General features: G+C 37.6%; 1 protein-coding gene across 12 annotated transcripts in view; it reads right to left on the bottom strand.

The window, feature by feature from the left end:
* Positions 1-17,487, bottom strand: part of COPG2 (coat protein complex I subunit gamma 2) — a 185,166-nt gene that overhangs the window by 123,113 nt on the left and 44,566 nt on the right. For 6 of the 12 annotated variants that reach the window (XR_015162144.1, XM_086395614.1, XM_086395613.1 and 3 more), the window contains one exon: positions 16,376-16,533. The exons of the other annotated variants lie outside the window; for them this stretch is intronic. Coding sequence is in view for 5 of the 6 variants with exons in the window: in XM_086395614.1 (XP_086251740.1) it covers positions 16,376-16,533 (158 nt within the window). In the remaining variant the exon portion in view is untranslated. The remainder of the gene's footprint in view (positions 1-16,375; positions 16,534-17,487) is intronic. 12 annotated transcript variants of the gene reach the window in all.

Here is a 17,487-nt window from a genome sequence, read left to right as displayed (position 1 = left end):
AATGCCAGTCATAAAACAAGTCTGAATACATTTAAAAGGACGGATATCATCAAAATATATTCCTCCAAAACAACTGAATTAAATAATACATGATCAGAAAATCAATCAAGGAAATACTCAATATTTAGAATTAAAAAACCCATTTCTAACTAACCCATGGGTCAAGAATAAATCAAATGAAAAACAAGAAAACATCTGAAACAGAATGACAACAAAAACATAACAAATCAAAATGTAGAAGATGTAGCTAAAACAATGCTTCAAGGGAAATTTATAGCTGCAAACATCTGTACCAGAAAAGAAGAAGCTCTCAAATCAATAACCTAAGTATCTACAATAAAGAAATTAGAAAAAGAAGAGTAAACCAAGTACAGAGTAAGGAGAAAGAAAGTAAAAAGATCAGAGCAGAGATCAATGGACAAGAATGCAAAAATATAGTAATAAAAAATAATCAATGAAACACAAAGTTAGTTCTTTGTAAAAATTCAAAAAAATTGACAAACTTTTAGCTAGACTAAAGAACAAAATAAAACAGAAGGTATACAAATTACCAAAATCAGGAATGAAGTAGAGAACAATACTACTGACCCTAAAGAAATTTAAATGATTGTAAGAGAATATTATGAACAACTATATGCCAACAAACTTAGATGAAATGCCAAAATACCTAAAAGTACCAAACTACAAAACCTGACTTACAAAGAAAATATAGAATCTAAACAGAACTATGAGTTAGTTATTTAAAATCTTCCCTCAAAAAGAGCAGAGGTCACAACAGCTTCACTGGCTAATTCTATCAAATATTTAAAGAAATAATATCAATCTTTCACAAACTCTTTTAGAACATAAGTGAGGGTAAAATATTTCCCAACAAATGATGTGATGCCAGTATTACCTGATTAACAAAGCCTGACAAATTCTCGCAAGAAAACAACAGACCAATGTCCCTCCTGACACAGACATATAGCTCTTCAATAAAATATCAGCTAACTGAATCCACCAATATTTTAAAAGAATTATAAACCATAATCAAGAACAAAAATTGATTTAACATCCGAAAATCTAATTTATGTTACATACCAAATTAATAATGAAAGGGACAGAAACCACTGATCATCTTCATAGATTTAAAAAAAATCAACAAAATCTAATATCCACTCATGATAAATACTCTGAAGAAAACTAAAGATTGAAGAGAATGCCCACAACCTGATAAAAGGCATCTTCAAAAAAGCTATGGTTAACATCATGCTTAATGCTTTCTCCTTAAGATTAGGGACAAGGCAAGCCTACCTGCTTTCACCACTTCTACTCAACATTGTACTGAAGGTTCAAGATGATATAATTAGGAAAAAATTAAAAACATCTAGTTTGGAAAGAAAGAAAACTGTCTTTGTTCTCAGATGACACAATCCTGTACATGAAAATCCCAAGGAATATCACACACACACACACACAAATACACAAGTGGAATTAATAAATGACCATAGCAAGGTTGCTGCTGCTGCTGCTAAGTCGCTTCAGTCGTGTCCAACTCTGTGTGACCCCATAGATGGCAGCCCACCAGGCTCCACCGTCCCTGGGATTCTCCAGGCAAGAACACTGGAGTGGGCTGCTATTTCCTTCTCCAATGCAGGAAAGTGAAAAGTGAAAGGGAAGTCGCTCAATCGTGTCCGACTCCTTGCGACCCCATGGACTGCAGCCCACCAGGCTCCTCCGTCCATGGGATTCTCCAGGCAAGAATGCTGGAGTGGGGTGCCATAGTAAGGTTACAGGATACAAATTAACATGAAAAAATAAAAAATCAACTGTATTTCTATATATTGGCAATAATTAATTCAAAATAAAATTAATAATACTATTCAAAACATCAGAAAGAATAAAATACCTAGAAATAAATTTAATAAAAGCAATTCAAAACTTTTACACTGAAAACTATAAAACCCTGCTGAGAAATCTAAATAAACAGAGAAAAATTCTGTTCATGGACTGGAAGACTTGCTATCAAAATGGCAATTTTCCTAAATTGGTTTATCCAAAATAGATCTATTCTATTCAATGCAATCCCAATAAAAATACCAGCAGGCTTTTTGTTGTAGAAATTCAAAGCTGGTCCCAAAATTTACATGGAAATATAAAGGACTTCATCTGTAGGGCTTCCCTGGTGGCTCAGCCAGTAAAGAATCTTCTGCAGTGAAGGAGACGCGGGTTTGATCCCTGGGTCAAAAAGATCCCCTGGAGAAGGAAATGGCAAACTACTCCAGTATTCCTGCCTGGAAAATCTCATGGACAGAGGAGCCTGGTGGGCTATAGTCCATGGGATCACAAGAGTTGGACACAACTTAGCAACTTAAACCATCATCACCTTACCTGTCTCCTGAGAAGCCTGCATGCAGATCAAGAAGCAACGATAGAACCAGACATAGAACAATGGACTGGTTCAAAATTAAAAAGGGAGTACACTGAGGCTGTATACTGTCACCCTGCTTGTTTAACTTATATGCAGAGTACATCATGTGAAATGCTGAGCTAGATGATGCACAAGCTGGAATCAAGACTGCAGGAAGAAATATCAATAACCTCAGATATGCATACGACACCACCTTTTATGGCAAAAAGTGAAGAGAAACTAAAGAGCCTCTTGATGAAGGTCTAAGAGGAGAGTAAAAAAGCTGGCTTAAAACTCAACATTCAAAAACTAAGATCATGGTACCCAGTCCCATCACTTCACAGCAAAAGATGTGGAAAAAGTGGAAACAGTCACAGATTTTATTTTCCTGGGCTCCAAAATCACTGCAGATGGTGACTGCAGCCACAAAATGAAAAGATGCTTGCTCCTTGGAAGAAAAGTTATGACAAACCAAGACAGTTTATTTAAAAGCAGAGACATCACTTTGCCAACAAAGGTCTGTCTAGTCAAAGCTATGATTTTCCAGTAGTTATGTATGGAAGTGAGAGCTGGACTATAAAGAAGGCTGAATGCTAAAAAAAACAAAAACAAAAAAAACCAAAAAAACAAAAAACTGATGTTTTCAAATTGTGGTGCTGGAGACGACTCTTGAGAGTCCCTTGGACTGCAAGGAGATCAAACCAGTCAATCCTAAAAAGGAAATCAACCCTGAATATTCACTGGAACGATTGATGCTGAAACTAAAGCTCCAATACTTTGGCCACCTGATGCGAAGAGCTGATTCACTGGAAAAGACCCTGATGCTGGGAAAGATTGAGGGCAGGAAGAGAAGGGGGCAACTGAGGATGAAATGGCTGGATGGCATCATCAACTCAGTGGACATGAGTTTGAGCAAACTCTGGGAGATGGTGAAGGACAGGAAAGCCTGGCATGCTGCAGTTCATGGGGTTGCAAGGAGTCAGACACGACTTAGCAACTGAACAACAATAAAGGGCCCAGAAGAGTCAAAACAACTTTCAAAAAGCTAAATACAGCAAACAATGACAGATCTGAAAGTAAAAACAGAAAGCAATTCAATAATATTGATAGGAGAGGACTTCAATACCCCACTTTCAATAGTGGATAGAATATCCAAATAGAAAATCAATAAGGAAGCAGTGGATCGAAACAACGTTGACCTAACAGATATATACAGAACCTTTCACTCAACAGCAGCAGAATATACATTCTTATCAAGTGCACAGGGAACATGTTAGGCCACACAACAAGTCTTTAAAAATTTAAGAAGGTTAAAGTCATACCAAGTATCTTTTTCAACCACAATGTGATGAAACTAAAAATAATAAAAGAAAAACTGGAAAATTCACAAATGTAAGAAAAATAAAACACATTCCTGAACAACCAATGGGTCAAAGAAGAAATCAATAGAGAAATTAGAAAATACTTTCAGATAAACAAAAACACAGCACTCCAAAATCTATGGGATGCAGTAAAAATATACAAAGAGGAAAGTTTATAGCAAAACCTGAAATTTTTTGAAATGCCATCTATGATAATATAGATACAAAATTAAAAATAATTGCCAGAGAAAATTCTGAAATTAACAAGTGAGTTTAACAGAATATGGGTTATTTTGTCCAAAACTGATCTTCTAGCCACTCAGAAAAGAAGCTAAATTCCTATTAACCTCCATAACAAGTGGACTCAGCTGAATGTGTAATCGATTCTGGACAACCAGAAAGCTTGGACTCAAGCTCCTTCCTATCATGCCAAAGGAGGGGATGATACTTCCCCAACAGTAAAAGGTGGACATGGAGTAGCCCATGGCTACTAGTATGCCATGTCATACATCTGGAAAGGTTTGGATCCCAGTCTTTGATTATGCCAGAGAAGGACCGCTCTCCTCAAAATTTATGCTAAGTCATCAAAATAAGGTCTAGGTTATCCAATTTGTTCACATATAATTGTTAACAGTAATCTGTTTTGACCTTTTTTTATTTCTGTGGCATGAGATGTAATGTCTGCCACTTATTTTTTATGCATCCCACCCCTGATCACAACAGTGAGTGGTAGGTGCTTTGGTATCTAACGTAGTTTAAAAATCTCACATCTCAAGGGTCATAATCCCTCTCTTGGGATGAGAAAAATGGTCCTGATAGATGTCTGTACATTGTTCTAGAATAAAAGGGCAACGTGGAGCTCAGTGCAACTAGTACTGCTCCAGCGCATGAGTTTTGCCCAATAAATTTTACTCCAGTAGGTCAGGTATGAGTTTTGCTTGGAAATTTGTACTCACCTGCATAAAAATTGTTATGGCAAGGTGGGCATCAAGTCAGATATCTACTGTGGCTTTCTGGAAGTGGATCAAAGGATGAGAGGTCAAAGACTCATTTTGGCAGCATGACCAGTCATTGGGATGGCTGGTCTCCTTAGAGAAAAGTCCCAATAAATGAAAAATCTGAGGAATAAGATTGTCCAGGTTAGAACCTGATTGTTATTAATGGTCTTGGTGGGAGTGTTCCAGGAAGAGGAAAACTCAACCGAGGGGAAAGCTAAACAATCCCTGATAAAATTATACACACACACTCACACACAGAAAATATAAATAAGGATACAAAACTAGAGCTGGAAACACTACTGCAAATGAATACGAAAAGGGGATTTGTTCTACCATATACCTACACTATTAGAAAGCTGTGATCATAAGGCAATGTTCGCTGGTACAGGGACACAAATATACAGCAGTGGAGAATAGGAACCGAGAAACAGACCAATGCATACAAGGATGCCTATTTCATGGCAAAGCTGATATTGCATAGCAGTGAGTATAGACAGGTATTTCAACAAATGGTGCTGGAACTACTGGGTATCTATATGGGGAAAAAAAACTGCTATCTTATACGAGTCAATCCTAAAGGAAATCAATCCTAAATATTCATTGGAAGGTCTGATGCTGAAGCTCCAATACTTTGGCTACTTGATGCAAAGAGCTGAAACTCATTAGAAAAGACCCTGATGCTGGGACAGATTGAAGCAGGAGGAGAAGGGGATGACAGAGGACAAGATGGTTGGATGGCATCACTGACTCAATGGACATGAGTTTAAGCAAGCTCCGGGAGCTGGCGAAGGACAGGGAAGCCTGGCATGCTGCAGTCCATGACTTTCTAAACAACAACAATCTCATACCATATCCAAAAAACAATTTCAGGTAGATTACAGACCTAAAATATGAAAGTTAAAACTATAATGCTTATATAAAACAGTACAGATGATACAGTTCAGAACTTGGGGTAGAAAACATTTCTTGATTAAGACACCCAAATTATCACTCCAAAAGTAAAAGAGTGACATTATATTTAAGAACATTCTGTTCATTAAGATATCAAGAAAGGAACAGACAAACTTGAGTGCGAAAAACTATTTCCAACACATAAAACCAACAAAGGATTCACATCTAGAATGCAGAAGACCGAGAAATCAATAAGGATAAAGTAGATAACCCAAATTCCTTCCCCCAAAATTGGGGCAAAATACCAAAAGGTATTTAAATAGAAAGAATATACAAATGGCTAATTAGTACAGAAAAAGGTTTTCAAACTCATTAGTAATTAGGAAATTACAACTTAAAACCACAATGATTTGTCAAGGATGCCAAGACAATTTAATGGAAAAAGAACAGTCTTTCACCAAATGGTGTTGTGTGCTCATGCTCAGTGGTGTCCAGCTGTTTGAAACCCCACGGACAGCAGCCTGCCAGGCTCCTCAGTCCATGGGATTTCCAAGGCAAGAACACTGGCATGGACTGCCACTTCCTTCTCCAAAATGGTGCTGAGACAACTGCAAACTCATACTGCAACTGGATATCCACATGAAAAGGATGAAACTGAGCCCCTACTTCACATCACACAAAAAATATCTCAAAATGGATCAAAGATCAAAATGTGTACAAGATAAAACTCTCAGAAGAAAGAAGCAAAAGTGTAAATCTTTGTGACCTTGGATTAGACAATGGTTTAGGTAAAATAACAAAAGCACAAGCAACCAAAATAAAATACCACACGTATTAGTCTTGGTCAAAGGACACTATCAGGAAATTGAAAAGACCACAGAATAGGAGGAAACACTTGCAAATTATGTGTGTAATAAAGTTCTAGTATCCAAAATATATTTAACAACTACCACAAATAAAAGATAAATAACCCCATTCTTATAATAAGAAAAGGATTTGAAAAGACCTTTCTCCAGAAAAGATACAGAAATGCCCAAAAAGCACATGAAAAGATGCTCAAACTTGTTAGGGAAATAAAGCCTTTCTTGCCGTCAAACCAAGAATTTCTTCATACAGTTTTTTTCAATAAAACTTTTCCAATGGGGAAAAAAAAATCCCAACTGATATACCTCTTCATACCTACTATGGCATGTATAATTTCAAAAGACAGATGATAATAAGTGTTGGTTAGGATGTGAAGTCGAGAGTCTTCACACATTGCTGTCAAGAATGCAAAATGGTGCAACCACTTTGTAAAACAGTTTGGCATTCCTCAAAAAGTTAAACATAGTTCCATTAAGACCTGGGGATTCTACTCACAGGTAAATGTCCATAAGAACCAAAAACACGTCCACATAAAAAAATTATGAATAACTGCTAATAGTGGTATTATTCATAAAAGTCAAACAGTGGAAACAACCCAAATGTCCATCAACAGATGAATGAAAATAAAATATGATAGAGCCACCCAGTGGAATACTAGTGAGCCATAAAACGAATGAAGTACTGATACCTCTATAACATAGATGAACCCTGAAAACATTATTGTGTGTTCAGTCACTCAGTGGTATCCAACTCTTTACAACCCCATGGACTGTATAGCCTTCCAGGCTCCTCTGTCCATGGGATTTTCCAGGCAAGAAAGAATACTGGAGTGGGCTGCCATTTCCTCCAGGGATCTTCTGGGCCCAGGGATCGAACCCACATCTCCCAAATCACCTGAATTGCAAGCGTATTCTTTACTGCTGAGCCAAAGAAACCAACAACTAAAGACCACATACTGTTTGATTGCATTTATATGAAATGTCCAGAACAGGCAAATCCATAGAGATGGGAAGCAGATTAATGTTTTCCAGGGCTTGAGGGGAGGGCAGTATAGGGAATGGGTCTGTTAATGGGTTGTGGGTTTCTTTTTAAGGTGGTAAAAGTGTTCTGGAGTTAGTGGTAGTGGTTATACAACTTTGTGAACATACTATAAAGACCACTGAATTATACACTTTAAAAAGGTGAATTTTATGACATGTGAGTTATATGTCAATAAAAAAATATATAGATTAGTAAAATTATATTAGGAAAATTTTAAAAATTTGACAGTATCAAGCCTCCGGAAATCTCACACTGCTGGCTAGAATGTAAATCGGTACAATCACTTTGAAAAAAGCCCAACTTACCTAGTAAAGAGATGTATACCCAATGATCTAGCAATTCTATTCCTAGATGTATACCCTATAGAAATGCATGCTTACATACAAAGAGAGAAAACTACGGTAATGAAACCATAGTGTGGTATTAGGTACAGAGATGTTGTTTATAGCCATTTCATTATTAATAAGTGCTCAAAACAGAAAACATTCCAAATGCCAATTAATAGAAGAATGAATATAAATAAATTGGGAAGTATTCAATCAAGGAAATATAAAATATAATTAAAATGAACAGCACTATTAAGACACTGCTCCACTGCTGCCCTGCATGCAATCCAGCTGAGAGAAACCTGAAGTAAAACTATGGGTCAAATTATCTTTACATAAAATTTAGAACCTTTTCTTTATTCTTGATGCTAAAAAAAATTCAGTTAGAATGTACTTGCCTGTGTTTATCTTTGTCTGTCATTCTACCAACATTTGGTGCTTTTTTTGATTTTGTTTTTTAACTCTAAAGACTACTTCTTTGTACAGGCCTGAGAAATTATCACCCATTTTTAAAAGTTAACTTTGTATTTTATTATAACAAAAATACAGAAAAATACACGAAGTAACTATTGTGGACTGAATGCTTGCATTCCCCTATCCCTCCCACCAAATTCATATATTGAAGCCCTAACATACAGTGTGACCTATCTGGAGAAGGGGCCTCCAAGAAATAATTAAGGTTAAATTAGGTCGTAAGTGTGGGGTCCTGATCTGGCAGGATTAAAATCTTTAAAGAGACAACAGAGAGCGCTTCAGCTCCCACTCCTGCTCTCTCGCTCGCTGGCTCTCTCCCTCCACAGGCACCAAAGGAAGATGATGTGAGCACACACTGAGAAGGTAGTCAGCCCAACCCAAGTGAAAGCTCCCAGTGGACATCAACCCTACTGGTACTGGTATTCTGATCTTTGATTTCCTAGCCCCCAGGGCTGTGAGAAAATAACTTTCTGCTGTGTTAGTCTCCTAGTCTGTGGTATTTTGTTCGGCAGCCCTAGAAAACCAACACAGTGCCCACCTTGAAGATGCCCCAGTGAATGTTTCCTGAGGTTCGATCCCTTGTGTTGTCCCCACTCACACTGAATAGAGCTGACCTTTTTTATCCAACAAAATGCTGCAGAAATGTTGGGATGTGTTTTCAAAGACAAGGTCGTAAAAATGATTGTGACTTCCACTTGGCACTCTCTTGTATCACCTGCTCTGAGGGAAGCAATCCTTAATATTATGAGGACATTCAAGCAGCAATATGGAGATGTCTACCCAACAAGGAACTGAGGTGTTCTGCCAACAGTCTGCTTGAAGGTACCAGTCATGTGTGTGAGATACCTGAAAGCAGATTTTCCAGCTTCTGTCAAGCCTTCAAATGATTGCAACTCTGGCCAATATCTTAAATGCATCCTCACAAAAGACCTCAAGCAGAAACCACTCAGCTAAAATACTCCCAAATCCCTGGCCTACAGAAATTGTGTGGGGAAAATAATTGTTTCTTATCCTTTTAATTTGATTAAGTTTTACAGTACTCTGTTACACCTGACACATAATTAAATCATAGGTAAATTATTAAAAAACTGTATCTGCAGGTCATAAATGAATTATAACAAATCTATTAATTTGTTACAATATTTCAAACACTTCAGAAGCCACCTACTTGCCACCTTCCAAGCAGTACTATGCTGATGCCCTAAAGATAAACACTATCTTACCTTGTAATACCATAGATTAGTTGTGCCAGCTAAATCTGAAATTAACTTATATAGAACTCTACAGAATGTATTTGTTTGTATGTGACTTCTTTGAGATTTATCCATGTGGTCACATTTATCAATGGTTGTTGCTGTTGTTCACTCAGTCATGTCTGACTCTTTGCAACCCCATGGACTGCAGCATGGTAGGCTTCCCTGACTTTCACTATCTCCCAGAGTTTGCTCAAACTCATGTCCACTGAATAACCATGACAATTTTTTCATCTCTATTACTGTACATATACTATTGACTATATGTTGTTTATTGTTCAGTCACTCAGTGATGTCCAACTCTTTGCGACCCCACGGACTGCAGCACACCAGGCTTCCCTGAGCTTTGCCATCTCCTGGAGCCGGCTCAAATTCATGTCCACCAGTTGGTGATGCCATCCAACCATCTCGTCTTCTGTAGTCCCCTTCTCCTCCTGCCTTCGACTTTCCCAGCATCAGGGTTTTTTCCCCAGTGAGCCAGCTCTTCACATCAGGTGGCCAAAGTACTGGAGCTTCATCATCAGTCCTTCAAATGAATATTCAGGGTTGATTTCCTTTAGGATTGACTGGTTTGATCTTGCAGTCCAAATGACTCTCAAGAGTCTTCTCCAACACCACAATTCAAAGCTTCAATTCTTTGGTGCTCAGCCTTTTTTATGGTCCAGCTTTCACATCCGTACATGACTACTGGAAAGACCATAGTTTTGACTAGATGGACCTTCGTTGGCAAAGTAATGTCTCTGCTTTTTAATATGCTGTCTAGGTTGGTCATAGCTTTTCTTCCAAGAAACAAGTGTCTTAATTTCATGGCGGCAATCACCATCTATAGTGATTTTGGAGCCCAAGAAAATAAAGTCTCTCACTGTTTTCATTGTTTCCTCATCTATTTGTCATGAAGTGATAGAATCAGATGTCATGATCTTAGTTTTTTGAATGCTGAGTTTTAAGCCAGCTTCTTCATTCTCCTCTTTCTCCTTCATCAAGAGGCTCTTTAGTTCCTCTTCACTTTCTGCCATAAGGGTGATGTCATCTGCATATCTGAAGTTATTGATATTTTTCCTGACAATCTTGATTCCAGCTTGAGAATCATCCAGCCCAGGATTTTGCATGATGTACTCTGCATATATGTTAAATAAGCAGGGTGACAATATACAACTTTGATGTACTCCTTTCCCAATCTGGAACCAGTCCAGTTCTAACTGTTTCTTCTTGACCTACATACAGGTTTCTCAGGAGGCAGGTAAGCTTGTATTCCCATCTCTTTAATAATTTTCCACACTGTGTTGTGACCCACACAATCAAAGACTTTAATATAGTCAGTGAAGCAGAACTAGATGTTTTCTAGATTTCCCCAGCTCTCTCTATGATCCAACCAATGCTGACAACTTGATCTCTGGTTCCTCTGCCTTTTCTAAATCCAGCTTGTATATCTGGAGGTTCTCAGTTCATGTACTGCTGAAGTCTAGCTTGGAGAATTTTGAGCATGAACTTGCTAGAATGTGAAGTGAGAGCAATTGTGCAGTAGTTTGAACGTTCTTTGGCATTGCCCTTCTTTGAGATTGGAATGAAAATTGATCTTTCCCAGTCCTGTGGAGACTCCTGAGGTTTCCAAATTTGCTAACATATTGAGTGCAACACATTAATAGCATCATCTTTTAGGATTTGAAATAGCTCAACTGGAATTCCATCACCTCCACTAGCTTTGTTTGTAGTGATGCTTCCTAAGGCCTACTTGACTTCACACTCCAGGACGTCTGTTTCTAGGTGAGTGATCACACCATCGTGGTTATCTGGGTCATAAAGATTATTTTGTATAGTTATTTTGTGTATTTTTGCCATCTCTTCTTAATATCTTCTGCTTCTGTTAGGTTAATATAATTTCTGTCCTTTATTGTGCCCATCTTTGCATGAAATGTTCCCTTGGTACCTCTAATTTTCTTGAAGAGATCTCTAGTCTTTTCTGTTCTATTGTTTTCCTCTATTTCTCTGCATTGTTCACTTTGGAAGGCTTTATCTCTCCATGCTATTCTCTGAAACTCTGCATTCAGCTGGGTATCACTTTCCTTTTCTCCTTTGCCTTTTGCTTCTCTTCCTTTCTTAGATATTTGCAAGGACCTCTCAGACAACCATTTTGCTTTTTTGCATTTCTTTTTCTTGGGGATGATTTTATAAATATGCCAAATTTTATTTTTTGATTAAAGCATTAATGGATGTTTGACTTGCTTTCATTTGGGGGCTATTATGAAAAAGCACATTTGGGATGTCCTTTGATACAAAAATGCATGCATTTCTGTTTGGTATTTAAAAGAAGTCAATTGAAATTCTGATCAAGGATTCAGTGAATCAGTGGATCAAAGAAGATGTGGTATCTTTACAGTATTGAATATTCTAAGAACTTGATATATCCCTCTACTTATTCAAGTCATACTTGTTAAATAACATTTTATATCTTGTGTAGAAATACACAAAGTTTTTGGTAGATTTATTCCTAAGGATCTGATTTTTACTAAAATGATACCTACCATCTTTTCAAAATTGTTTCATATTGACTAGCTGCTGGTATGTAGAAACAAAACTGATTCTGGATATTAGCCTATCCAGTAATTCTGGTAAACTCATATCAATTCTAACAGATAATATATAGATTATTTCACATTTTCTATATACACAATCATGTTGTAAACAAAGATAGTTTCATGTCCCCTTTCAAATCTTTATATATTTTTCTTAACTTATTGTACCAAGTAGGACTTTCCAGTAAAATGTTACTTAAAAAACAGGATAAGCAGGCATCCTAGTCTCATCCATAATCTTAAGGGGAAAGTCTTTCATATTTCACCAATAAATATTAGTGTATTGGAGATTTTGGGGGGGGTATGTTTATCATAATAATAATGTTCCTATTATTTGCTTTGAAAAGAGATTTTTTTTTTTTGGCCACACCTTGCGCTGTGCTTAGTTACACAGTCCTATCCGCCTTTTTGCAACCCTATGGACTGCTGCCAGCCAGGCTCCCCTGTCCATAGAATTCTCCAGGCAAGAATACTGGAGTGGGTTGCCATGCCCTCCCCCAGGGGATCTTCCCAACCCAGGGACAGAACGCGCGTCTCCTGCATTGCAGGAGGCTTCTTTACAGTCTGAGCCATCAGGGAAGCCCTCAAGACCTCAGTTCCTCCTCCACAGGATCTCAGTTCCCTGATCAGGTATTGAACCCATGCCTCAGCAGTGAAAGTGCCAAGTCCTAACCATGGAACTGTCAGGGAATTCTTGAAAAGAGAGATTTAATTACAAATTGCCATTGAATTTTATCAATTGCTTTTTTAGCATCTGTTAAGATGTTAAGATTTTTACCCTTTATTCTTTAGATGAGGAATATTATGTCAACTATTGACTGTTAGATCAATCTTGCACTTCTAAAAGAAATGCATACTGGCAAATACTTGTTCATTATTTCTTCAAGCATCTGTTTTGCTCCATTCTCTCACATCTCCCTCTAGAATTCCAATTATGTATCAAGTGGTAGGCCACCTGATACTATTCTATTGTTCTCTGAAGCTCTGTTTATTTTTCTTTAATCTGTTTTCTTTCTAGTCTCCAAATTACTTTTTATAGCAATATCTTCCAGTTCACTAACTCTAATACTTTCACTCTTCTCAGTGATCTCTAGCTTTGTGTTAGGCCACCCCGCAAATTATCCCTTTCAGTTATTGTACTTGTAGCGGGCAGAATGGTTTCCCAAAGATGTCCATGCTTTCCTCCATGGAATCTGTGAATATATTACCTTACACAACACAGACCAACCCCTGGCTAACAGCCAGCAAGGAAAGAGAGACCTATAATCTATAACTGCAAAGAAATGAATCTGGCCAACAACCTTAATGAGATTGAAAGTGGATTGTTCAGTAAGCAACAGCACCCTGCCAACATTTTAACTTTAACCCATGAGACTAATGTCTAACCTACAGAACTGTGAAATTATGGATGTTGTGATTATCTGTTATGGCAGCAATAAAACACTAATACAGATTTTGGTATCTGGAAGTGAGGTGCTACAACAACAAATACCTAAAATTGTGGGACTGTTTCTGGAACCAGATAATGGGTAGAGGCTACAAGAATTCTAGTGAACATAATGAAGAAAATCTAAATCCCTTGAACAAACTATTAACAGAAATGTGGTCTTGAAGAAGAGCCAGTGAAAGTTCATAAACTGCTTGTAGAAAGCTGGTCCTGGAGGATCAGAGGAAACTTGTTATTATAAACGAGTAAGATGGATCCTTGTTATGTACTTACAGAGAGCTTAGTGAAATTGTGTCCTGCAAGTTCTGTGGAAAGCAGAATTTATAAACAAACTTGGATACTGACTTGAGGAAATTTCCAAGGAAACTGGTGAAGGTATGACCTGGTTTCCTCTTGCTGCTTACAGTAAAATGTGAGATGACCAATTTAACCAGTGAACAGCAGCCTTGACTTGTACCCATGACCTGTAGACTGCCTATGGACTTCCTTTTCTACAATCTATCCTACTGGTTTTTGGACTTGCTTAGCAAGGTCTAAAACTGTTTATGCTGTTTATTCCATGTTAAAAAAAAAGTGTTTAAAAAAAAAAAAAGGAAAAAAAACCAGAAACCTCTTCATATTTTTAACTCCTATCAGTTCTGCTTCTCTGGTTGAACTCTGATATAGAACTTTTAAGTTCTTAAACATTTTTTTTAGCTTTTTTAGTTTCCATGTCCTCTATTCATTCACTGTAATTATTTTGCACTAAAGTCTTTAATAACAAATTTACAATCGACGCTTTAATTTTTTATCTGCTAATTGTAATATCTGGGCCACATCAGGCCCAATTTCTATTGATTGCTTTTTCTCAGCTACTCACATTTTCCAAAATCCTTGCACTTCTAGCAATTTTATTTACTTTCAAATTTATTACTATATACAGACAATTGTGAATGATAAAATGCAAAGACTTTTAATCTAAGATGTTTTTGGAGCAGGCAGTTAACTTGGCTGGGAGAAAACCCTAAACATCATCTCCTCCACAGTGTGTTGCAACTGAATTCTCCATTCAGTTCTTTCAGCTGACAGCTACTGCTTTATGCCAGGTTTACTAGTCTTCTCCTGTACATGCATAATCAGAGGAACTGTACATAGTTCTCCTGTATTTCTCCTATACACAATGATTTGTACAGAGTTGAAAATTTATTTTGAGACTCACTGTATCTATGGCCCTCTTTTCCCCAGGATTTCCACCGTAAATTTCCATCATTCTTCTAATTTCAAACTGTTCTGACCCCACTGTCTACTTAGTAAATAAATACTATGGCTTTCTGGGTTCCCACATATAAAAATTGTGGCATGCCCTCAGAGACCAGCCAGATATATGCAAATTTTACCCCGTATAGTTTCTGTCTTTCAGGCATTCATTTCCCTTCAGTTTTTACCTGCTTTTCACCACTCACCAGTACTTTCAAATAGTGTGGGGTTTTTGTTTCAGGGAAGCATGCTGCTGCTCCTGTTTAGTCACTAAGTTGAGTCTGTCTCTTTAGTTACAGCCACCAGGCTCCTCCATCCATATTTCCAGGCAAGAATACTGGAGTGGGTTGCCATTTCCTTCTCCATGGGATCTTCCCAATCCAGGGATCAAACCTGCATCTCCTGGTTGACATGCAGGTTCTTTACCATTAAGCCACCTAATGATATAATCATTATTTGCATGAGGGCTAATATAACCAAGCTACTCTACCATTACTGAGAGCAGGAAGCTCAACAGAATATTTTTTCTAACATTCCATTTTATGTTCTCTGTTGACATTTACATCTCCTAGTTTTTTTAGTGATTACTCAAGAGATTACAATACTGATCCTTATATTATCACTATCTACCATCAGATAATATAACACTACTTCATGAACAATATGAGAACCCTGAAGTAAAGTGAAGTGAAGTGGCTCAGTGGTGTCCGAGTCTTTGAGACCCCATGGACAGTAGCCTACCAGGCTCCAACGTCCATGGGATTTTCCAGGCAAGAATACTAGAGTGGGCTGCCATTTCCTTCTCCAGGGGATCTTCCCAACCCAGGGATCGAACCAGGGTCTCCTGCATTGCAGACAGACGCTTTACCATCTGAGCCACCAGGGAAGTCCAATGTGTAATTCTACTAGTCTCCCTCATGTGCTTTAAATGAATAAATTATTTAAATAAATCATTAAATGCAATACTTCAACATTCTCTTTTATAAAAATAAAAAAGAAAAGATTCTTAAGGTCACGTCTAGCTTTCACATTTAATTATTATATAACCTACGGTAAGTATTTTTTTGTTCAATATCAGTTTGTTATTTATTGTATTATTAGTGGTCATACCCTATTAAGTACATATACTGGAGCATGTGTGTGCTCAGCAACATCCAACTCTTTGTAACCCCATGGACTATCGCCCACCAGGCTCCTCTGCCCATGGGGCTTTTCAGGCAAGACTACTAGAATGAGTTGCCATATCCTCCTCCGGGAGATCTTCCTGACTCAAGGATTGAACCTGCATTGCAGGCAGATTATTTACCACTTAGCCAATAGGGAAGCCCATACCAGAGCATACATTAAGGTAAAAATAAAAGCTGTGTTACTAGGAATTCCATGATTTTTTTTCTTAATTTGGAAAACACCAAATCCCTCTGAAAAGTCAGCACTGCCCAAAAAATATTCATAAAGGAAATAAACTCTGAGGCATGTTAACCAGCAAATGGAAAATTACTTAGGTTTAGATGAAAACACTTACCCCTCTTCATTTTCTTTTAGTAAGCGACTGGCAATTCGGATCAACATGCAGTAAGCAAACTGTGATTTGAGACCAGATTTAGTAAATTTATTCAACATCTTAGAAACAGCAAGGCGATCATTCTTTTTAAGGTGATACAAAACTCCCAATGCATGGTACTAAAGAACAAGAAAAAGAATGTAAGACAGAAAGAAGGCTGAATAGGAAGAGGATAAAACTGACATAAAAATGCAATCATACAGAGCCAGGTTTTTAATAAAAATATACCCAACTCTAACGTATACAAAGGGAATTATCTTTTCCATGCTGAATCAAACAAAGGCATGATTGAAAGGATGAGTTTTTAATTTACCCTGTTAATTCAGATTAGGTAAGTATTAAGGGGATGACATACAATCTGAAGACGGCTCTAGCAGATTCAGCGTTGCCCCATCCATCCTTAGGACAAAGGCTCTCAGGTCCAAGGCTTTAACCAGTGTTACAGGTCTTGCTTAGTGGCTTTAAATCATCTGTGGTTATGTTAGTGGTTAATAGATTCATCTCCTAAAGTAGGTTTAAGGCATGTAATTATCATGGCACTTTGTGTAAAAACACAATGATCAGAGTTAGGAGGGTGAGAATGTTTCCCAAGGGAAAAATTACTACTTTATTTCCTCATAACTGAATATGCTAACATGAGAAGTAAATGCTGAAATGGAATAAGTAAGTACTCTCTCAAACACATATGGGGTATTTTATACAAAAATGGCCAGTTAAGAATTTAATCTTGTTCCTTTTAATTAAGAATAGCCTAGTGAATATCAAAAGTAGATCCTTCCAACAAAACAGTTTTATGTCTAATATAATCATGGGTTTTGGGTTTTGGGTCATGGGTTTTGGGCTTCCCGGGTGGCTCAGTGGTAAAGAATCCACCTGCCAATGCAGGAGACGCAGGAGACATGGGTTCGATCCCTGGGTCAGGAAGATTCCCTGGAGGAAGGCATGGCAACATGCTTCAGTATTCTTTCCTGGAAAATCCCATGGACAGAGGAGCCTGGTAGGCTACAGTCCATAGGGTCACAAAGAGTATGACTTGACTAAGCGACTGAGCATGCAACTCAAACAGTATAATC

Source organism: Bos grunniens, chromosome 4 (genome assembly GCF_055505025.1).
Source record: "Bos grunniens cultivar Pamir isolate PY7600 chromosome 4, Bosgru_T2T1.0, whole genome shotgun sequence".
Lineage (NCBI taxonomy): Eukaryota > Metazoa > Chordata > Mammalia > Artiodactyla > Bovidae > Bos > Bos grunniens.
The sequence above is the reverse complement of the archived record's forward strand: the minus strand, read 5'-3'. Positions and strand labels throughout refer to the sequence as shown.